The sequence below is a fragment of the Saccostrea echinata genome, unplaced genomic scaffold, assembly GCF_033153115.1.
Source record: "Saccostrea echinata isolate AGI-Se365-2 ecotype Australia unplaced genomic scaffold, CSIRO_AGI_Sech_v1 ptg000081l, whole genome shotgun sequence".
Taxonomy (NCBI): Eukaryota; Metazoa; Mollusca; class Bivalvia; order Ostreida; family Ostreidae; genus Saccostrea; species Saccostrea echinata.
This window is the reverse complement of record NW_026889830.1, coordinates 2,464,849-2,488,731: the sequence shown is the minus strand read 5'-3', so window position 1 is coordinate 2,488,731 and position 23,883 is coordinate 2,464,849. Positions and strand designations below refer to the sequence as shown.

The following is a 23,883-nucleotide window of genomic DNA, read 5'->3' as shown; positions in this document are numbered from 1 at the left end:
TGCTGTCCCCCCCTATGCTGTTGGGATGGCCTGTCAGAAATCACTGCAGATGTCATTCTGCATCCCGAAGATCACCATATCAGAACCATGAATGCCGCAAAAGGTAAAAAGAAAAAAAAAGTTTTCTAATGAATACGACTAAGATTTAACTTGTATTCAAGTTATTTAATTTAAAATAGTCAGCTTGAAGATATTAATTAACTTCATTGATATTAATTGATGATTTTGCATGAGGAGTACGTAAAAGACTTCGGTTTTAAACTTGACAGGATAATTTTACATTCTTCAAACTGTAGATTATATAAAATTATTTTGCATACTAAATACAAGTCCTACATATGCATTTTTACCTACTCGCTTTTGAGAAGTGAACAGGCAATTAAGCTATGCCTGTCAAGTACATTTCTCCCTACAATAATTGAATGTTTATATAAATTGCATTTAATATGGGGAAATGGGTGAGGATCTTGGTTGTTCTTGCTTTTGAAAAGGCTGTGACATGGTAATAATTGGATGATTTTACTATTCAGGATGTTTAGTCTGCAAAACTGAAGGGGATTTAAAGCCCACTCCCCAACCCTTCATGTTCTTGTCAACTTTGTATCATATGTTCGAAAGATTGAAAGTAACTGTAATAAATTAACTCTGATTAATTCCACATACAAACTAGAATCTTAACACGTATTTCATCATCCCTTTTGGGTTGTCTACTATTGACCCTTTTTACCTCTCTTTCACTGGGACCACCAATTTTCAAGAGGCTGCATTAAGCATATTGCAATTCACATCAGCTGATGATGGCCCAGTTAATTTTTTTTTTTTTGAAAATGTACTTGCTTTAGACTCGTGCATTTAAATTTTAAGAGGTGAAAGGTCTAGAGAACACTGTATTTAATTGTGTAATAAGTTGAAAAGAAATACGGGAAAAAATCATTCTACAAATTATTGTTATACGCAGGAGAATAATAAATCAGGTGTGTTTTACAGGTTAACTGCAGCTATTTTGTGCTGTGGGTGTTTAGGGTATTGAATACATTTATATAGCTGAATTTTATTGAAATTAAAGGATATTTCATTAAAATAAGCTTAGTCTGACCAAAAAAAAAAATCAAAATTCCCCCTCCACCCACCCCAAATGCTATCAGCGAGTATACAAAATTTCCAAGTAATCCATTGCTAAAAGGATGTCTTTGAGAGATCAAATTTAAAAGGAACCCCCCCCCCCCCCCACAATGTCTTAAGGGAGCACAGAAACAACATTTCCAAGTAATCAATTACCAAAGGATGTCTTTAAGGAAAATACTGACCCCCCCCCCCCCCCCCCAAAAAAAACTTTTATAGAGAGAAAAAAAAATCATGTTATAATGAATAAAGGTATCTTTTTGAGGGAGAATTGACTAAAGATTTAAGAAAAAATCAGAATTTCCCTCACATGCCATCAGAGTACACAACAGTGCATAATAATGCATTGCTTTACTGACCAATGTATCAAACTTTATATATCAATGAAAAACTGATAACAAATATAGTATGTTCACCAGTTTTGTTAAATTAAGGCTGATTTTCAAATGTATTTTGGTCAAGATGTACTTGAGCCAAAGGCTCAAGTGAGCTTTTCTGATCAAAATTTGTCTGTTGTCATCAACTTTTTACAATTTCATCTTCTCCAGAACCACTGAGCCAATTTCAACCAAACTTGGCACAGAGTATCCTTGGGTGAAGGGGATTCAAAGTTGTTAAAATGAAGGGCCACACCCCTTTCAAGGGGAGATATTAAAGCCTGAGATAATAAGCACTGCCTTCAGATTTACCTGGTCTGTGTTCCCCTGTCAATGAAGTGAATTAAGGTCCATCATTGGTTGCTTGAAATTGATCGACGTATAGTCACCAATCCCTGTGTATAACTTGTACACCTTGTTTGCCACACATGGCGACCAACAAAATAACTTTTGGTCTTTTGATGTTTACCGTGTATACTGATAAAGAAGCCGTCTCGATGTAAAAAAATTTAGCTTGGTTATAAATATCTGTAGTAAAGACACATGAAAATTTTTTTTATTCATAATGATGTAGTGAAATAAATCATGCTTGTCTATGTTATTTTTATTCAGGTCACCTGAGTTACTCAGATGACCTATTACTATCTCTTTTCGTTCGTCGGTTGTAAACTTTTAAAGATTTTCAGCTTCTTCTCTGGAACCAGTGAACCAATTTCAACCAATTTTGGCATATAGCATGTATGGGTGAAGGGGAACAAAATTATGAAATTTGTGGCCTCTGCCCCCCTGGGGCCTGAGGGGTGGGGCCAAAAATATCAAAATTAATGCAATCTTTAAAAATCTTCTTCTTTACTACTGGACATCAAGCAGTCAAAGAGTTGGCATGATTGTAATAAGCATTGAGCCCTCTACCTAAATTGTGAAATACATGGCCCCAGGGACAGGGGTTCTGGTGCTAGGGTGGGGCTCTGTTGAATATATAGTGAAAATGCACTAATTCTTTGAAAATCTTCTTCTCTGCTCCTGGGTATTAAACAAACTAACTGAATATGTAGTTATGATGAACAGGATGCCTCTTCCAAAATTATGAATTTCATGGCCCCTGGGTCAGGAGTTCTGGTGTAAGGGCAGGGCTCTATTGATTATATAGTGAAAATGCATTAATTCTTTGAAAATCTTCTTCTCTCCTCCTGGGTATAAACAAACCAACTCATGCACAGATCGGGGGGGGGGGGGGGTGTCTGGACCCCCCTGGAACATTCGGCAAACCTCGGCTGATTCCGTCACCTTCATCAAACCTCAGCTGTACGAGGAAACTTGATATGATCTTAAATTCACTGTCAAGGAATTTTTGTTACATCACTCAAAGCTTTGTGTCCAATATTTCAGACTTAAGATATCACTCTAAAAATTGTTGCAAATTGAAGATTGGTATCAGGACCAAGTCACCTAGGAAGGCCGAGATAGTTGCACTTGAAACAATTAAAATACAATTAAAATTTAATTCATTAATATTGAGTGATGTAACGGAGACACTTCAAGTTTAATTCAAATTAATTAATTACAACTGAATTATATCTTACTTGTGACACTCATTTTTTCCCCTTTATAAACAAAATTTCTGTCCATTGTTCTCATTTACACTCAAATCTAACGACTAATACATAAAAAGATCACCTTCTGTTTCTGACGTAACAGGACACAAACTTCAGCACACAGAAAAGAAAATTTCCTCCAAAATTAAAATCAATTGAACAAATTTTTTATTAAAGGATTTGCACTTACATTTGGGCATTTTTTGGCCAAGTTTGCATAATCATATGGCAAAGGAAGAAAATTATATGCCTCATTTCAACATACAGAGATGTAACACTGGACACTGAAGCCTTCCAACAAACTTTTTTTTTAATTTACTTAATTGTTAAGTTTTTACTTTGAATCAGATCACAGGAAACTTTAAGAAAATTTTAACTTAATAAATAAGTAAACAATTGAACAAATTTTCAGTTTTATTTAAATAATATACATTGTATTGTATATGCCCCTTTCTACACAAATGCCATTTTATCTTCTGTCAAGAGATCAATCTTGATCTTTTCCAAGTTAAAGAGTCACAGAAGTGATCAGTGGCCATTCTATGACCTGAAAAGAAAAGAAAAAAAATGGTGAAAAGGTAGTTTGACAAGGATATTAAGATCTATACTCGTACTTTGATAGTGATGTAACACTGATCTCATGATATTTTCACAAATTTAACTTGGACACAAAAACTGGTGTCCTATGTTACATCATGTAATGAAGTTAAAGAATGACAGAACAATGTATAATACATACTATTTCACTCAAGTTTATTCTGTGTTTTGCACTTCTTAAAACATCAATTAGGTATTTTTGTCAGAAGCCAATCACCAAAAAAATATGCACATTCATAAATAGTGATGTAACAATGACACATTCTGTTGTGGCTTAATAATCTTGTCAAAGTTACATCTTTTATAAATTTTCAGATATTTTCTAAAATTTTCTAAAATAGAGTTTACAATGGTTATTACTTGATACAATTAAATTTAGCTCAATCAGTTGAAATTTAATCACATGTAAATTAACATTTTTGAATTATTAAAAAGATTTAGGTAATACTTGATTGGGGGGCGTGATGTAACTGTGGACACAATCAGTCCAACCATAGTGTGAAAATAAATAAGCATAATTCTTATATTAATGTAGCATAGTTCAATATTTACAGTTTTTTTAGAAAATTAATTCTTATTTCTTTGCAAACACGCAAATCTGGTATTATATATGTTTCAAAATACATCCTTAAATCACCGAAAAAGATGAGGTCCCCAAAAAATGAGAGACGTAACATGTAAATGACATACCTACTACTCGCGTCTCCTGTCATCTTTTTCTTTGAACTGTTCCAACACGTGCACGGGTCTCACCAAAAATGAAAGTAGAGACCAGAAAATGTCATACAAACAGGATGTCTTCCTCTGGTCACTCGAGTATTTGATGTATGACACGTGTATACAGACGTAACGTTTTGACACGAAAATATAGATAAAATTATGATGATTATTTTTGAAATAATACTTTCACATTTGAACACAGCCATAGTTCGTAAATCTTTTACGACGTCTCTAATTGCTATAAATAGAACATATCGATCGAAGTTTCCTTCGATTGTATCTGAAAGCGGCTGTGCGCGAGACGTAACAAAATTGACACGAAAGGTTACATCCCCAAGCATAAAATTTAACCATTGTTTAATTTTAAAAATATTCAATATTTTTTTGACAAACCCAGTAAATTTAATAAATAAATTTGTATATAATAAACGAATCAAGAAAATTAGGTGGAATGATTTTATTTACTGCTGCTATTCCTTCATTTCTTCGGACCATATGAAAAAATGTCACAGAGATTGTCCACTGAATTGCATCAAAAACAATCATTACAAGTTTGATTATTCGCTTGACAATCATTAAAACATCATTAGTTATTAAATATGAGCATCAGAAAATTATTAAATAAGTTTATTCATCAAAGTTGTGAAAGAAAAAGAAATAAATGGCATTTTAGATAGACGTAACGAAAATTCCTTGACAGCGAATTTAGGATCATATGCGTCTCCGCTTAACATTTGTGATAAGGCTGCCTGTTTACGGCTTATGGAAAACGTAACGCTTTGAAAATGATAATAAACATGCATCTGACATACGATAAAAATTTTCAAAAGCAGTTAGGTAACACTTAGAATAACACGTACCAAGAAACATGCATCTAGTATCTTTACATAATCACATGTTTTTTAACGGATCGAATTCAGCACACTGTGCACATGTAATTATAGGTTGCAGCCATATTGCGTATAAAGTAGGTCTGGTTCAATGGAGGTTAACATGATACAGCGGAGGTTAGATGAGGTACGAATCGGCCGAGGTTTGCCGAGTGCCCCCTGGAATTTGCATAGTTATTAAAAGCATATACTAAAGCAAATAAAAAATGACTTTGGACACCTCCCCCTCCCTCCCAGAAGACGTGGACCCCACCATCACTACCACAAAATAGGTGTTTTTCACGTTTGGTAAATGGATTTTTACGGGGTTTTTTTTCTTTTGCTTGTCAAGAAATTTTCTGGGTTAAATACATTTGAAAGGGAATTTAGGGTTTTTTTTTTTTTCTTTTTTCTTTTTTTTTTTTTTTTTTTTTGCTTGTTAAGGAAATTTTGGTTGGAAATTTTTGACTGGGATGGACCCTCCCTGGAAAAAATTCCTGGATCCGCACCTGTATCTGAGTACATAGTTATGATGAACAAGGATGCTATCTCCCAAAATTGTGAATTTCATGGCCCCTGGGTCAGGGGTTCTGGTGTTAGGGTGGGGCTCTTGATTATTTAGTGAAAAGGCATTAATTCTTTTAAAATCTTCTTCTCTGCTACTGGAGATTATTTTAACAAACTAAGTGCATGACTATGAAAGGCAAGGATGCCTCTTCCAAAATTATGAGAAATCTAGGCCCCAGGGTTTGGGGTTCTGGTGGAAGGGAGGGGGGCTCTATTGATTATATAGTGAAAAAGCACAATATCTTTGAAAATATTCTTTTCTGCTTCTGGTTATATTTAGCAAAGAAACTAAGTGTATAGTTATGAAGAGCAAGAGTACTTCTTCCAGAATTTTGAGTTTCATGGCCCCTGGGTCAGATGTTCTGGTGTAAGGATGGGATCTATTGATAATATACTGGAAATGCATTAATTCTATTAATTAATCCTGTCTGCTCCTTAGTGTTGAGCAGATAAACAAATTGCATTAAGTTATGATGAAAAAGGGAGCTTCTAACAGAATTTTGAAAACTTATGGTCTCAGGGTCAGGGGTTCTGGCATAAGGGGGAGGGGGGCTTTTGATGTGTTAATTCTTTGACGTGCATTGTTATGATGATGAGGGTAACTCTTTCAAATTTGTAAATTTCTTGATCCTGGGTCATGGGTTCTTGTGTTAATAAGGATAGGGCTTTGTTGAATCTGTAGTATAAATGCATTGTTCTTGTGAAATTCTTCTCTGCTTCTGAGCATATCGGAGGCAAACTGAGTAAAAGTTTTGATAAGCAAGGGTATTTTTACCAGATTTTTGAACATCTGGACCATTTGGTTAGACACCCAATTTTATGTTAACGCCCCCAAAATCTATCGAATTCAAGATCAATAATTTACCACCTGTCAATCATTAAAAAAGACAACAGCTTCTGATTTGATTGACAGGCAAGCTTCATGGGCTACCTGATAATCTGAGTTTGCATGTTTTGAAAACAATTACCTGGTCACGCATCAAACGTTTTCATGTACCGTTTGAATGTTCGCTTTGTATGTCGCTGTTATATTAGTTGATAATTTTATTTTTAAAAGATAATTGAGAGTAGATAATTGAACAGTGACTTCTTGAATTTATTTTTCAATCTCCACTGCTGTTTTGTATTTGTTAGCGATATGACGTCCAAGATAACTGTAGAACTTTTCGAAGAAAATTAGAGGATATTCAAGCCTTCTCTTCCTTCAATAACTGAGATCTGGAGAGAGAAGAAGTTTCTGTAGCAGCACAGACCGATAATTCTTCCGAGCCCCTTATTCAACCTGTGCCTCAATTTTAAGAATGTACATAATGCCCCTGTCAACCTTGCACTTGGGTACACAGAAACTCAATTCGCCGTAATTGGAAACAATCGACCCCCTCCCCCTCAATTGAAAATTATAACAAAATGCTATAGATTAAATAAGAAAAGATATTTACACTAATATAAATAAAGTATCTTGTATCTAATGCCATGAATTACGAAAGATTCTTTTTATATCCAAATCTGTAAACAGGGCATAAGAACACAGACCCTCGGAAATATTGCGATCCCATGTCAATCATACGGAAAAATATGAGGGTCCTTCTGAAAGGTTGAAACGAGAATTCCCATTATGAAACCATTCCATCAGCAATTCCCCATCTATTAAAGTTACATGTGCACCTATAGAAGAATAAGTTAAAAACACAAATAGCAAATATATCTTCCCACTACGACAAAGATAGCTTTTACCACTTCTAGTACTAAAAGATATGTGGTATTCCTAGGGAATAAATACAAAAATGTAGAATAAATAAACCAAACTATAATAATAGAAAAATATTATAATAGATAACTTATATTCACACCTAAGTGTGTAAAAAAAAGTTTTGATTTCTTTATTTCTAGCAGACAGTTAAATGAGAATTGTCTTCAAGTGTAATTTCATAACATCAGTCTTTCCAGTCCCTTGATTTTAGATTTTTTGTTAAAAAGCTGAACATTTTTCAATTAAAAATACATGGCTTATATTATTTTTGTTTATTCAACAGAAACATATATGCTCTAACTGAAAGTTTAAAATATGAAATAATCTATAAGCTGATAGCCTTCATTTTTATTTATTACATTTTCCTGCATATATCGTAAAAATGAAGCGAAAAGTATATTTACATGTCATAACCACCTTTAACCAAGTTTATAATCTGGTAGTGACTTTTTAGCTCACCTGAGCCGAAGGCTCAAGTGAGCTTTTCTGATCACTTTTTGTCCTTCCGTCCGTCTGTAAACTTTTCACATTTTCGACTTCTTCTCAAGAACCACTGGGCCAAATTCAACCAAACTTGCCACAAAGTATCCTTGGGTGAAGGGAATTCAAGTTTGTTCAAATGAAGGGCCATGCCCTCTTTCAAGGGGAGATAATTAGGAATTAGTGAAAAAATAATGGCATCATTTAAAAATCTTCTTCTCAAGAACCACTGGACCAGGAAAGATGAAACTTATGTGGAAACATCCTCAGGTGGTGTAGATTCAGTTTTGTTTAAATCATGACCCCCGGGGGTAGGGTGGGGCCACAATGGGGGATCAAAGTTCTACATAGATATATATAGGAAAATATCTTTAAAAATCTTCTTCTTAAGAACAGTAAAGCCATGATTGGTCATATTCATAGGGAAGCATCCTCAGGTGGTGTAGATTCAAGTTTGTTCAAATCATGACCCCCGGGGTTAGGGTGGGGCCACAATGGGGGATCAAAGTTCTACATAGACATATATAGGAAAATATCTTTAAAAATCTTTTTCTTAAGAACAGTAAAGCCATGATTGGTCATATTTATATGGAAGCATCCACAGGTGGTGTAGATTCAAGGTTGTTCAAATCATGACCCCCGGGGGTCGGGTGGGGCCACAATGGGGGATCAAAGTTTTACATAGTAATATATAGGAAAATATCTTTAAAAATCTTCTTCTTAAGAACAGTAAAGCCATGATTGGTCATATTTATAGGGAAGCATCCTCAGGTGGTGTAGATTCAAGTTTGTTCAAATCATGACCCCCGGGGGTAGGATGGGGCCACAATGGGGGATCAAAGTTCTACATAGATATATATAGGAAAATATCTTTAAAAATCTTCTTCTTAAGAACAGTAAAGCCATGATTGGTCATATTTATATGGAAGCATCCACAGGTAGTGTAGATTCAAGGTTGTTCAAATCATGACCCCCGGGGGTCGGGTGGGGCCACAATGGGGGATCAAAGTTTTACATAGTAATATATAGGAAAATATCTTTAAAAATCTTCTTCTTAAGAACAGTAAAGCCATGATTGGTCATATTTATAGGGAAGCATCCTCAGGTGGTGTAGATTCAAGTTTGTTCAAATCATGACCCCCGGGGGTAGGATGGGGCCACAATGGGGGATCAAAATTCTACATAGATATATATAGGAAAATATCTTTAAAAATCTTCTTCTTAAGAACAGTAAAGCCATGATTGGTCATATTTATATGGAAGCATCCACAGGTGGTGTAGATTCAAGGTTGTTCAAATCATGACCCCCGGGGGTCGGGTGGGGCCACAATGGGGGATCAAAGTTTTACATAGTAATATATAGGAAAATATCTTTAAAAATCTTCTTCTTAAGAACAGCAAAGCTAAGATTGGTCATATTTATAGGGAAGCATCCTCAGGTGGTGTAGATTCAAGTTTGTTCAAATCATGACCCCCGGGGGTAGGATGGGGCAACAATGGGGGATCAAAGTTCTACATAGATATATATAGGAAAATATCTTTAAAAATCTTCTTCTCAAGATCAGCAAAGTCATGACTGGTCATATTTAAATGGAAGCATTCTCAGGTAGTGTAGATTCAAGTTTGTTCAAATCAGGGCCCCCAGGGGTAGGGTGGGGGCACAATGGAGGATCTAATTTTTACAAATGAATGTATGGGAAAAATTCTTCTGCTCAAGGATAGCAAAGCCATTTGTTATATTGATATGAAAGCATCATTAGGTAGTTTAAAATTTCCCCCCTCCCCCCTGTAAATTTTTCAATACTGAACTGATTTTTGCTTTTTTTCTCCTAGCCAATGTGCTCAGGTGAGCGATGTGGCCCATGGGCCTCTTGTTATGTTTATGAGAAAGTATACATGTAAATTTTGGTGTTAGTTAACTTAGGTGGTTATGACATGTGTAGGAGTTGCCTAACACACCCACCCTCTTGAGATTTCCCACTACCTTAATGGCAATACGGGACCATAGTACGTACATTACCTTGTGACCTCATAGCAAAACAAATGCTGTAGCATCATTAACCAATCGACATTTATCATTAAATTGGATCATTAGCCTACTGATTTTATAGGAGAAGATACTACTTGAAAATTTGAAGTCATTGTAGGTCACAAAATGGCCGTATAGAGAATGGTCCTTTCCAATCAAAGAACAATACAATTACATAGGTGACTGAATCATTGTTCTTTCTTTTTAGCTCACCTGAGCTGAAAGCTCAAGTGAGCTTTTCTGATCTTATTTTGTCTTTAGTCCGTCTGTCCATATGTCTGTCTGTCCATCTGTAAACTGTTCACATTTTCGACTTCTCCAGAACCATGGGGCCAATTTCAACCTAACTTGCCACAAAGTATCCTTGGGTGGAGGGGATTCAAATTGTTCAAATGAAGGGCCCCACCCTCTTGCAAGGAATTAGTGAAATTTCTGTGGTATCTTTTAAAAATCTTCTTTTCAAGAACCACTGGGCCATAAAAGTTGAAACTTATATGAAATCTTCTTTACATAGTGTAGATTCAAATTTGTTCAAATCATGACCCCTGGGGGTAGGGAGGCTGGGGCCACAATGGGGGATCAAAGTTTAACATAGAAATATATAGGGAAAAATCTTCAAAAATCTTCTTCTCAAGAACAGCAAAGCCATGATTAGTTAATGTGGAAACATCCTCAGGTAGTGTACGAGGGTTGTCCAGTAAAATCGTGGACAAGTTTTCTGAAGTAATAAATAATCATCACTGCGCTCAAAAATTTTCACTGTATTTTAGTTCATGTTTCATCAATAGAAATAACAAATTTCAAATAGGTATGTACTCAAATAAACAAAACATGAGGCTTCATGTTATTTGTGGTACAGTGTATTGCCTTACGGCGCACAGATGATAATTAATGTCAAAGTGACTAAAGTTAGGGCTGGGACGATTCAGGGTTCAATTGATTCAGTTCAGAATGATACAGTTCAGGGGTTTTTTTTCGATTCGGTTTGATTTAACCTTAACTCTTTCCCCCCTGAAGCAATACATCCTTTACCCCCTGATGCCACCATTTGACGCTATGCCCCATTTCCCTGTTGACGACTTTTGACGCATGTATACCACAACCCTAAATAGCTCTGCAATTTCCCCTATTTCTAAAATAAATTCAGCTCTAAATAACAGCCAATCATGTGTATTAAACATTAGGTAATGTTACTATATTTAGTGAAGTCACATCTGGTGTGAATTCACGTGAGATTTACCTGTCTCAAAAAAATGGCGCCTGTCTGTTTACAAGAAAAATTAGGCAACGTTACAAGCAAAGTTCTGCTTTAATATTGCATATTGTGAAACTTCCCTTGGGTTTTATTAGAATTCACAATGTTTACATCATTTCTAAAGATTAATTTAACAGAAATAAAAATTTACAGTGAAAATTAGAAGGCAAAACTTCTTACACAATAACAACAATGGCGGCCACAAATTTCCCATGTGTTTTATGAGTGCTAAATTCAACTATCAGCAAAATTTTACATCTGAACATTGCTTTAAGTATAAATTTATTTCCCCAAGAGACTTCTGCAGGAAATGGTCAGCAAAATAAATAAGATCTAAACACTGTCTGCATGAACATTAGATTGCGAAGTTTAGCAGGATCTAGTCTAGATAATTACCTATCTTTAGTGAACTATCATGATAATATTAAACATTAAAAAAAATCTAATGAACCTTTTAAATAATAGGATATGATATGCTATGTTTACAAGTATATATCAAGAAAAATGCTTTAGAAAAGTTTTCTTTCAAAGTGAAGATATCAAGATTAATTATAAAAAATGTAATTTCACCTGGTTTCACCTATATTGTTAATTGTAGATTAATAATTTTTACAAAATTGTGTGACCATGTTAAAGTCTAATCCATTCCCAAAACATTGATATATAATATGTGACACTTTAATGATATTTAAGTACTTAATTAGCATGTTCTAAATGTAATGGTAAGTCATTTCAAACCAGCCAAAATGGCTTCAGGGGGCAGCCAGATAAACACTCTAGGGAAATGGCATGTGCGTCAGATGGTGGCAACAGGGGGAAAAGAGTTAAACAGTCCAAATATTTCTCATCATTAATGAAAAATAATAATCTCAACTTTATAAACTGATTAAACTCCTTTACTTCAGTCAACACAAAATCTTTTATGAGACACTAACAAGTGGGGCTAGTGGATTTGATATTTTTACTGGCAAAAGTAAAATTTCTACTAGCCCAAAAACATAATAAAATTTGAAACGTTTGTTGTATTATTTTATTCCATCCACATTTCATAATGAATTACTCTTCTTTTCATTTTTCTTCTGTTTATTTCTCTATTTGCATTTTCTTCTGAGTCATTAATAAATAATCAGTTAAATTATTTAATGCAGAATTTAATAGAATGAACAATCATGTTTTGGATACCTTCTAACATAGTAGTATACATTTTTTTCTGATCATTGGACTTCCTCTTCCAAAATGAAGTGAAAGCTAGCAATTTATTTTTTTAATTCAAATTATCAAATACAATGTTAATATATTTTTATAACTCTTGTAAATATTTACTCTTTCGTGAACCAGTTGAGTAGTTGGAAATAATTTAATCAATTAATGTGAAACCTCATGTATTTTCCATAAAGGATGAAGGAAATTCGGAGTAAAAAAAAGATGATCTTTTTCATGGTCTTTAGAAATAAATAATGTAGAAGTGCTAAAGGAATTAGATAGATGAGATTTATGAACAAGAGAACCACACTTCTTTGATTTTTATTTCATTGATTTGGGATTTGAAAGCAAAACTTGGAAAATACCTGCTACTTTCTCACTAGCCCGTCGGGCTATTTACTAGCCCATACCAATGTAAACTAACCTCAATTGTAAAAGGGAAAGACGTTTCTGGAATTAAAAAAAACTAAATCACTGACTTCAAACTGGCACAATCATTATAAAAAGTATTAAAATCATGAAAACAAACACTTCCGATCTCCAATTGGTGGCCATTTTTAGCTCACCTGAGCCGAAGGCTCAAGTGAGCTTTTCTGATCACATTTTGTCCGTCGTCCGTCCGTCCGTCTGTCCGTCTGTCTGTCCGTCTGTCTGTCCGTCCGTCTGTAAACTTTTCATATTTTTGACTTCTTCTCAAGAACCACTGGGCCAATTTTGACCAAACTTGGTACAAAGCATCCTTGGGTGAAGGGGAATTTAAATTGTTAAAATGAAGGGCCAAGTCCCCTCACAAGGGGAGATAATCAAGAGAAGACAGAAATAGGGTGGGGTCATTAAAAAATCTTCTTTTCAAGAACCACAGGGCCAGTAAAGCTGAAACTTATGTGGAAGCATCCTGGGATAGTGTAGATTCTAAATTGTAAAAATCATGACCCCCGGGGGTAGGGCGGGGCCACAATAGGGAATCCAAGTTTTACATTGAAATATATAGGAAAAATCTTTAAAAATCTTCTTCTCAAGAACCACTGGGCCAGAAAAGCTGAAACTTATGTGGAAGCATCCTGGGGTAGTGTAGATTCTAAATTGTAAAAATCATGACCCCCGGGGGTAGGGCGGGGCCACAATAGGGAATCCAAGTTTTACATTGAAATATATAGGAAAAATCTTTAAAAATCTTCTTCTCAAGAACCACTGGGCCAGAAAAGCTGAAACTTATGTGGAAGCATCCTGGGGTAGTGTAGATTCTAAATTGTTCAAATCATGACCCCCGGGGGTAGGGCGGGGCCACAATAGGAAATACAAGTTTTACATTGAAATATATAGGAAAAATCTTTAAAAAACTTCTTCTCAAGAACCACTGGGCCAGAAAAGCTGAAACTTATGTGGAAGCATCCTGGGGTAGTGTAGATTCTAAATTGTAAAAATCATGACCCCCGGGGGTAGGGCGGGGCCACAATAGGGAATCCAAGTTTTACATTGAAATATATATAGGAAAAATCTTTTAAAATCTTCTTCTCAAGAACCACTGGGCCAGAAAAGCTGAAACTTATGTGGAAGCATCCTGGGGTAGTGTAGATTCTAAATTGTTCAAATCATTACCCCCGGGGGTAGGGCGGGGCCACAATGTGGAATCAATGTTTTACATTAAAATATATAGGAAAAATCTTAAAAAATCTTCTTCTCAAGAACCACTGGGCCAGAAAAGCTGAAACTTATGTGGAAGCATCCTGGGGTAGTGTAGATTCTAAATTGTAAAAATCATGACCCCCGGGGGTAGGGCGGGGCCACAATAGGGAATCCAAGTTTTACATTGAAATATATAGGAAAAATCTTTAAAAATCTTCTTCTCAAGAACCACTGGGCCAGAAAAGCTGAAACTTAAGTGGAAGCATCCTCAAGTAGTGTACACTCTAAATTGTTCAAATCATGACCCAGGGGATAGGGCGGGGCCACAATAGGGGGAATCCCAAGTTTTACATTGAAATATATAGGAAAAATCTTTAAAAATCTTCTCAAGAACCACTGGACCAGAAAAGCTGAAACTTATGTGGAAGCATCCTGGGGTAGTGTAAATTCTAAATTGTTCAAATCATGGCCCCTGGGGGGAGGGTGGGGCCACAATAGGTATCACAAGGGGGGAGTCTGGTAATGAACAGCATGGCCAAAGTTACTCAGGTGAGCGATGTGGCCCATGGGCCTCTTGTTTTTTGTTTATATGTGTTATGTAAATTTTGAACCAAACCGAACCGAATTCCGGAATTCTGGATCGGTGCACTGAATCGAACAGTATGAACCACGGTCACGGAAATTTTTGGTGCACCGCGCACAGCCCTAACTAAAGCAGCGTCACGTTTCCTCTTTGCTAAAAAAAAATGGATAAGCCCCACTTAAATTCAGGGATTTCATTGAAGCACATACTCGAGTTTCCCTTTATTCCTCCATAAACAGTCAAGGTACCAATCTCACACATACATGGGACCTTCTGAAGATTTAAGTTATGAACAGTACTCTCACTATCATTCAACTTACTAAATAGGCTATCTTCTATCGACGGTCTAGAGTGACAGTGTCTTTCTTTATTGCCAGTAGGTGTTTGTCCGTATGTTTTGTTCTAACCGGGGACTTGGTCAAAAAGCTTCACCTAGAAAACTCCCATTTCACTTGTATACTAAAGATCTAGTGATTTTTAGCTCACCTGAGCCAAAGGCTCAAGTGAGCTTTTCTGATCAAAATTTGTCCGTTGTCTGTCGTCGTTGTGGTCGTTGTTGTTGTAAACTTTTTACATTTTCATCTTCTTCTCAGGAACCACAGGGCCAATTTCAACCAAACTTGCCACAAAGTATCCTTGGGTAAAAGGGATTCAAGTTTGTTCAAATGAAGGGCCACGCCTTCTTCCAAGGGGAGATAATTAAGAATTTGTGAAAAATTAATTGCATCATTAAAAAATCTTCTTCTCAAGAACCACTGTGCTTGAAAATATGAAACTTACGTGGAAGCATCCTCAGGTAGTGTAGATTCAAATTTGTTCAAATCATGACCCCTGGGGGTCGGGTGGGGCCACAATGGGCGATCAAAGTTTTACATAGGAATATATAGGAAAAATCTTTAAAAATCTTCTTCTCAAGAACCACTGTGCTTGAAAATATGAAACTTATGTGGAAGCATCCTCAGGTAGTGTAGATTCAAATTTGTTCAAATCATGACCCCTGGGGGTCGGGTGGGGCCACAATGGGTGATCAAAGTTTTACATAGGAATATATAGGAAAAATCTTTAAAAATCTTCTTCTCAAGAACAGGAAAGCCATGATTGGTCATATTTATATGGTAGCATCCTCAGATAGTGTAGATTCAAGTTTGTTCAAATCGTGACCCCCGGGGGTCGGGTGGGGCCACAATGGGTGATCAAAGTTTTACATAGGAATATATAGGAAAAATCTTTAAAAATCTTCTTCTCATGAACAGCAAAGCCATGATTGGTCATATTTACATGGAAGCATCCTCAGATAGTGTAGATTCAAATTTGTTCAAATCATGACCCCCGGGGGTCGGGTGGGGCCACAATGGGCGGTCAAAGTTTTACATAGGAATATATAGGAAAAATCTTTTTAAAAAACCTATTTCTTAAGAACTGCAAAGCCATGATATGCATATTCATATTCATATGGAAGCATTCTTAGATAGTGTACATTCAAGTTTGTTCAAACATGACCCCTGGGGGTCGGGTGGGGCCACAATGGGTGATCAAAGTTTTACATAGGAATACATAGGTTAAATCATTAAAAATCTTCTACTCAAGAACAGCAAAGCCATGATTGGTCATATTTAAATGGAAGCATCCTCAGATAATGTAGATTCAAATTTGTTCAATTCATGACACCCCCCCCCCCCCCCCCCCACTTTTATATTTAAACTTTTCAACCTTTCAAGACTGAACTGATTTCTGCTTTTTTCTAGCCATAGTGCTCAGGTGAGCGATGTGGCCCCTGGGCCTCTTGTTTTTTTCTTCTGTAGTCATTTAAAGTTTCTTAAGGCATCAGTACTACATCCAAATGAAACTGAACTGCTCATGGGTGCACCGTAATAGATAAAGGATTAAAAATGGAATAATTTTTACCCGAACCTTATGTATTTAATACTTTTATTTCGAAATAATATTCATGTATTCGCAAATGAAACCCTGTTTTTTTCATATCTGGCACCGTAGGACTGTACCCTGTGTACATTCAAGCATAATAAATGCTTTATTTGTGTCTATATTTTATCCAAAAAAATAAGATGCACTTAAATATGATAAATAAACAATTGCTGAAAATCTTTAAGTTTTTATTTCTATATATTATTTCAATATAAACTTCTATCAAGGCCCCGCCCTACCCCTAGAAGCCATGATTCGAACAATTAAAAATCTACACTACCTCAGAAAGCTTTTGTATAAGATTCATAATTTCTGGTCCAGTGGATATTGAGAAGATTTTGAAAGAATTCGTTCTATGTACCGATATTTGAATGTAAAAATTTGATCTCTTGTGGCCCCACCCTACACTGGGCCATGATGTGTATATTTTAGAACTAAAATTACCTCAGGTCAAACTTGCACTTTTATAATCCAGTGGTTCTTAAGAAGATTTTTAAAGAATTTTTCCAACATATTTCATTGTTAAACTATGATCCCCTATTGTGGCCCCACCCAACCCCTGGGGGCCAGGATTTGAACAATTTAAATCTACTCTTCAGAAAGCTGTTACATACATTTCATCTCTTCTGTCCTCGTGGTATTTGAGGAAAATGATTTTTGAAGAATTGTTCATATATATTTCAATGTAAAACTTTGATTCCCTATTGTGGCCCCACTCAATCCCCAGGGGCCATGATTTGAACACATAAGAATCTACACTAATCTCATGAAGCTTTCACACAAGTTTCATCTCTAAATGACTTCTGGCCTAGTGGTTCTGAGAAGAAGATTTTTAGATCACCTGAGTGGTGACCTAGCTATTCCTATCCGTTTTCATCTGTCGTCCAGAGTCACTCAGGTGACCCATTACAGTACTATCTGTTTTCATCTGTCGTCGTGTGTTAACATTTGAACATTTTGAGCTTCTTCTCTGAAACTGCTGAACCAATTTCAGCCAATTTTAGCATATGGCATATATGGGTGAAGTGGAACAAAATTTGTGAATTTTATGGTCCCTGCCCCCCCCCCCCTTTTCTCCCTCTTTATTTAAAGAAGTAAACTAGATGCATGGTTTTGGTGATCAAGGGAGCCTCTTACAATATTGTGAAATTTGTGGCCCCAGGGTGAGGGGTTCTGTGGGATGGGGGAGGGGGACTCTCTTGATTATATAGTGAAAGTGCATTTTTTCTTAAAAATCATCTTCTCTGCTTCAAGGTATGAAGCAGATAAACCAAGTATATAGAATATATAGTTATGATGCCCCGGTCAGGAGTTCTGGTTTTATGGGGCTCTATTTATCATATAGTGAAAATGCACAGATTCTTTAAAAATCTTCTCTCCCCTTTATATATATAAAGAAGATAAACTAGGTGCAAGGTTATGATGATCAGGATACCTCTTCCATAATTGTGAAATTTGTGGCCCCAGGGTGAAGGGTTCTGTGGGAAAGGGGGGAGGATTATATACAGGGGCTGATAAAAAGATTTTTCAAGTACTTGCCCATGGGCGAGTACATGGTCAAAATTCACTTGCCCTACCTGAATTTTTACTTGCCCCACCATAAACTGTGAAAATAGGAAGACAAAAATGATTATTACAAGTGCCCATTTCCACTTAAACCTAAGACTTATTATTTTTTCTGATTCTCATCCCCGCCCGCCCCTCTCAAAGTGCCCCGCCCCGTTGTTTTTTATTTTGCTTTTGGGGTGCCAAACGTATTATTTTCATGTATTTTTATTCAGCAAGAATCTGGGTCAAAATTTAAGAGTTATCTCCCGTCTGTATTAAAAGTCGCGTGGCACTATTTATAGCAAAAAAAACTATGTGAAGAATGGAGAAAAATCGGTGATAAAAGCAGTTTAAATATGTAAGGAAAAAATAATTTGTCAGTATAGAGACGGCAGAAAAGCAAAAATAACATATAAACACATCTAGATACTATCACTGGCATGGGAAAGTTTTTAAAGAGATTTTAACCAAGTAAAACAGATGAAGAAAATACACACGGTCAAGTTTTAAATAACGATCTCCAGCTGTATGTGATTTTGCATTAAAAAAATAAAACATCATTCAAAGACTTCAGAGAATAATAGTGCTAAGGAAATGTTAAATCTTAAAACTGTTCAGGCCTAGGCTTTTCAGTAGAATATTTTACAGATTTACACAATCCTGTTTTGCAAATATAATATATTTTAATGTTGAACATGTCAAGTCTCAAGAACGATTGAATGTATGAGGACAGTGGAAATCTGTGATAAATCACACAGAACAGAAGGAGTTGTTGGTAAAACTATAGGTATTTGGGGAATTAGGCCGATGAGAAAACATGCATATGCAATTTATTAGGATCAGCACCTCATTTTGTTTGGCGTGTGCCGTATCTGTGTACTTGATAATTTGTTAATAAAACTATAAATATTTTAATTTTCTATAACAAGAATCTTCTGTAGATATTTAAAAGAATATGAAAACAATGAAATCTATTCATATTGGCATTAACATAATGTAAAAATTACGAATGTTTTGTTGATACTTTCATTTATATAAAATAAAAAATAAAATCCGCCCACCCGCCCCAATTTTTTAGCAAATTAGGATGAGAATCTAAATTTTATATTCATGTGGCCTTAACTTATAAATAAATAGGGATATAAAAAACAATTCAAATCGGGGAAAATATTCAGTCTTTATTGCATCTGGTATTATTTCGCCAAGTATATTAAGTATTCGCTGGTAGGAATTGCTGAAAACAATGCACAATATTACTTTACCGTCTTCTATCACAATCGAAAACCTCGTTTTTGGAACATTTTAGTGCAGCACGAACCCGATCGTGAACCCGATTACCTAGGTTTAAAAAAAGAGGAATGCTTAAAACTGATTTACTCTAGCACCTGTTGGTCAAACGTGACAGAATTCAAACTTGATCTATAGTTTGTCACTATAAAGCTACCTAGTAAGTTTGAAATCAATAATTTTAAACCTGACAACCTCGTTTTGTAACATTAATATAGTGCAGCACGAACCCGATCTTAAACTATTATAAAAAAGAGGAATGTTTAAAACTGATTTACTCTGGAACCTTTTTGTTAAATGCGATAAAATTCAAACTTGATCTGTAGTTTTTCACTATAAAGGTACATTGCAAGTTTCAAATCAATTCTCAAAAGCATGAAGAAAAAAAGTGCGGAAAACCAAGTGGGACAGACTGACAGACAGACAGACTCGGAGGAAACCTATAGTCCCCTCTGGTTTCACCAGTAGGGGACTAATAAGAACAGCAAGAACAGGACTACTTGATGAGGGTTGTGGTCCATAGGACATACTTTGTTAGTGTGTGTGTAACAGTATTTTATTTAATCTTCAGGTTTCAACAAATCTCTGCCAGATGAGCTGATGAGCTGGACTCAGGTAGACTCCCCAATCCTTGAAGACTTACTCATGAATGACACCATTGACTCAGGAGTCTTTGTTCAGAACTATGATGAAACAAGGTCATCAAGTAGGTTCAGCAATGGATTCTCCTTCAATTCAACCTCAACATATCAAGGCAATGATTTTATTGACACATATCAATTTCCACCAACCACATGGAGCAGTGGAGAAATCAGTGGTAATGACAACAATGCCAACACCAACTGTCGATATGTTGACAACCCATTTGCCTTTGGGATGCCATGGGAGAAGTCTCAAGCTACACCACCTGAAAACACAAGATCTGCATTTTCTTCAACTTCTTCATCTGCCTCCTCATTATCATCTCAAATCAACTCAGGATTTCAGGACCTTGCCATATCTTCAGCAGCTCCCTCATCATCTCCCATTGACTCAGGATTTCAGGACTTTTCTGCATCATCCTATCCTCCAGTGTTCCAGGGGATGGAAGATTTACCTGATTCTGCCCCAGTGTGGACACCCTCTGAATCAGAGAGCCAGCCACCAATAGAATTCGTAAACTTCATGAAAGCTTATCACACCTGGATGAGGTACAAACAGAGGAATTCTCCCAATGTTCCATGTATTCCAGCAATTCCAACACCACTCCACAGCCAGGAGGACAGGGGTTGTGCCCTTTGTAAGAAGAACCGCAAGCCTCAGTCCTTCTACTCCACTCATGTTTTGAAGGATAACAATGGAGTAGTTATTTGTCCAGTTCTGAGGGAATTTACCTGTCCAAAATGTGGAGCAACTGGAGACCGCGCCCATACCCTTCGTCATTGTCCCATTGCCAGAAAGGAAAACCACATCTAGGTTCAACTCATGGAGAGTTCTACTTCTTAAAGCAAGTGATCAAGCAATGAGAGAGTGACTAGATGAGTACAGATCTAAGTGAAGATTTTCCATTACTAAAAGTAATACATATGTATCCATGGTGGTTCAGTGTAATTTCATTCAACAGATGACATAAGAGACATGACCTCCATCTTAATAGGTTTTTATTAAATATTTTTTTCAATTTGCAGTACATTTCATGATTCTTTATATTTCTATTTACCCATTAAACATATTATGCTTATAATATTTGATTTTCTATGATACAGAATATAATGATATGTGCAATGTCAATTGATAAGTGTGTAAAAGATGTCAATTATTTAGTGTATTAAAAAAATCAAGAAATTTTTATCATATGATGAAACATGCTTGATATTTGTATAAATGTATAATAGTTAATGTAGTGTAAACACTGTAATATAACAATAACTGTTTTCTCCAGTATGTAATTACATGACAACTACAATATACTGAGAAATGTCTAAATCTTGAGAACTTTGCTCAATATCATTATTTCATATTGATATTTCACTTGTAAAACAAACATGGGAGACTTTCAGTTACTTGGACGGTTTTTATACAATATGTGCCTTTTTTGTAATTATTTATTTTTATGAAAATTAATAGTAGCTCCAAATAGATTAGAATATTGTGATTTTCTTCAATTGTTATAAAACTAATAAATTTTATAGAATAAAGCAAAAAAAATCTTTCTAGTTTTACTTACCAGCCTAATTTGGCAAATGAATTGTTGACAAAGTAATCCCCAATGTAGTCTAAATCATGAAACCTTTTCTTGTCATAAGGCAATTCATTCACCAATTTGAGTTTACGCTACCAAAGAAAAAAAAATTTTCCAATGTCTTGCTAGCTTGTCATTATTGTCATCTTAGTGTACTATTGTAAGTTGTTCATAATGAGACTTGTTTCAACCTTTGATACAGGGGTCAAGTATGTTCAAATGAAAACTAATCCATTTAAAAATGTGAGATTATTGATTATGAATTCATTCCAAAATATCAAATTTGGAAAAATATTTTGAGTTATAGCCCTTAAAGTCTACATTTGCAGTTCATTCAAATATTTGTGTAAGTTGATTCCCTCTCAACTGGGTGTTGTTTTCAAATGATGAGAAACACTTATCAATGAGTTATTTATGACCCACAATTTTCATATGTAATTTGACAAAAAAATACCTTTACTTTAACCATGATACTTGGGATTCATTAATTATATAAAGATAAATGTTAGACAGTTTATTGGGAACCTATATTTACATGCAGTTTAGATACAAATTTTGCTTTTCACATATGTTTCTTCTATGGTCAAGGTAGGGTCATAGAAAGGAGACAAAATATAATGAGAATATCCAATGAAAAAAGATCTTGCATAATTTGTCTCACTACGACTGGCCGTGTTCATATGCAAGCAAATTTCCATGTGTTTCAGATTATTTCACTGAAGTCAGTTAAAACATACTCTCAAGGCTGGGAGAGATGAGAGATTATTTGGGTAGATACAGGAAAAGCATGTTTATTAAAAATATTCTTGATCACTATAAAGTCACAATTTGGGGTAACAAAAAGTATAATTTGGGAGGAATATTTTGACTACAATTATATTCCTTGATGGCAACACGAACTTGATTTCTGAAATCTGTTTGCCTTTGTCAGCAAGTTAAATTTACTGAACTCTAACTGGGTTTGCATTTATAAAATGGGTCGTTTCATTTTCTTCCCTTATTAGCATACCTCAGCAATCAGCAAAAGGGAAATAAAATTGAACAAGGGAACAGCAAAACGTAGCATCAGAGCACATTGATACCAAAATAAATAATTTAAAATTGCATAACTTCCATTTCACATGTACTCGCTTACACCCCCCCCCCCCCCCCCCCAACAAGTGCATTACTATATCCCCTCCATTGAGAGTGAATAAAAAATTTTCTCAAGAGCAAGCAGGTCCATAGTTTGTCATATAAAAATAAAAACAGATTTGCAGATCAAAGTTTATTAAAAAAAATCATGGCCACTAGGAGTATGGTGGGGCCACAATAAGGAATTCAAAATTTCACATATGAGTAAAAAATCTTTTAAAAAAGTTATTTTTCAAGAACAACAAGGCTTCCTATCTTGGAAACTGTAGGAGGAGTTAACCAGACAAATGGTGTACCTTTTTGGAAGCCACCCACCCCTCGGCCAGCCATTTTCACCATTTCAATAACCAGATATTTCTGATAGAAAATAGCTAAGGGAAAAAAGAAGAGCATGCACAGTTCCTCCTCCCCCCCCCCCCCCCCAGATTTGTAGAATTATTAAATGTATACATGCATTTTGAAGCAAATAAAAAATGCCAATATGGATATAAAGATTTGATAGCTTATTCTTTAATATGTTTATAGAAGATTCTTTTTATATAGAATATTTATCACACTGTAATAATGATTTTATGAGTTTGTACAAGCCAGACATCATAACTTTTTCATTTCACATGCTGAATACTATCATTTAGTAAATCCAACAAAAAAAAATCCAAAAAAAAGGTTTGTCCAGGATTTGAACCCAGCATCTCTCACACGCTAAGCGAGAGTCATACCCCTAGACTACGGAGGCACTTGATCATATAGCAAATTAAATGCAAACATTAGGTCAAATATAATGTTTATATTCACGTTTGATATTGTCAAAATTTTACACAATACATGGTGTCTAATTTAGCCTTTACTAAATAATTCTAATAGATGTAATAAGAATATAAAGTCTGCCGACAACCTGTGTTATACGTAATAACTCTCCACATGCCCCTGTGCTAAAAATAGTGCCAATAATAAAATAATACAAGAAATAATTTAAAAAAAAACGGGGCAGGAC

At 35.4% G+C, this 23,883-nt stretch overlaps 2 protein-coding genes across 2 annotated transcripts in view; one reads left to right on the top strand and one right to left on the bottom strand.

The window, feature by feature from the left end:
• The window catches only part of LOC133176774 (phosphatidylinositol-glycan-specific phospholipase D-like), a 57,754-nt gene that overhangs the window by 14,282 nt on the left and 19,589 nt on the right, over positions 1-23,883 (bottom strand). Inside the window, exon 12 of the mRNA XM_061311844.1 lies at positions 21,741-21,847. Coding sequence (XP_061167828.1) covers positions 21,741-21,847 — 107 coding nt within the window. The remainder of the gene's footprint in view (positions 1-21,740; positions 21,848-23,883) is intronic.
• LOC133176749 (nanos homolog 1-like) lies at positions 65-21,311 on the top strand. The gene is made up of 2 exons (XM_061311821.1): positions 65-103; positions 20,106-21,311. Exons 1-2 carry the CDS (start codon positions 88-90, stop codon positions 20,987-20,989), a joined length of 900 nt encoding a protein of 299 aa, XP_061167805.1. The 5' UTR covers positions 65-87; the 3' UTR covers positions 20,990-21,311.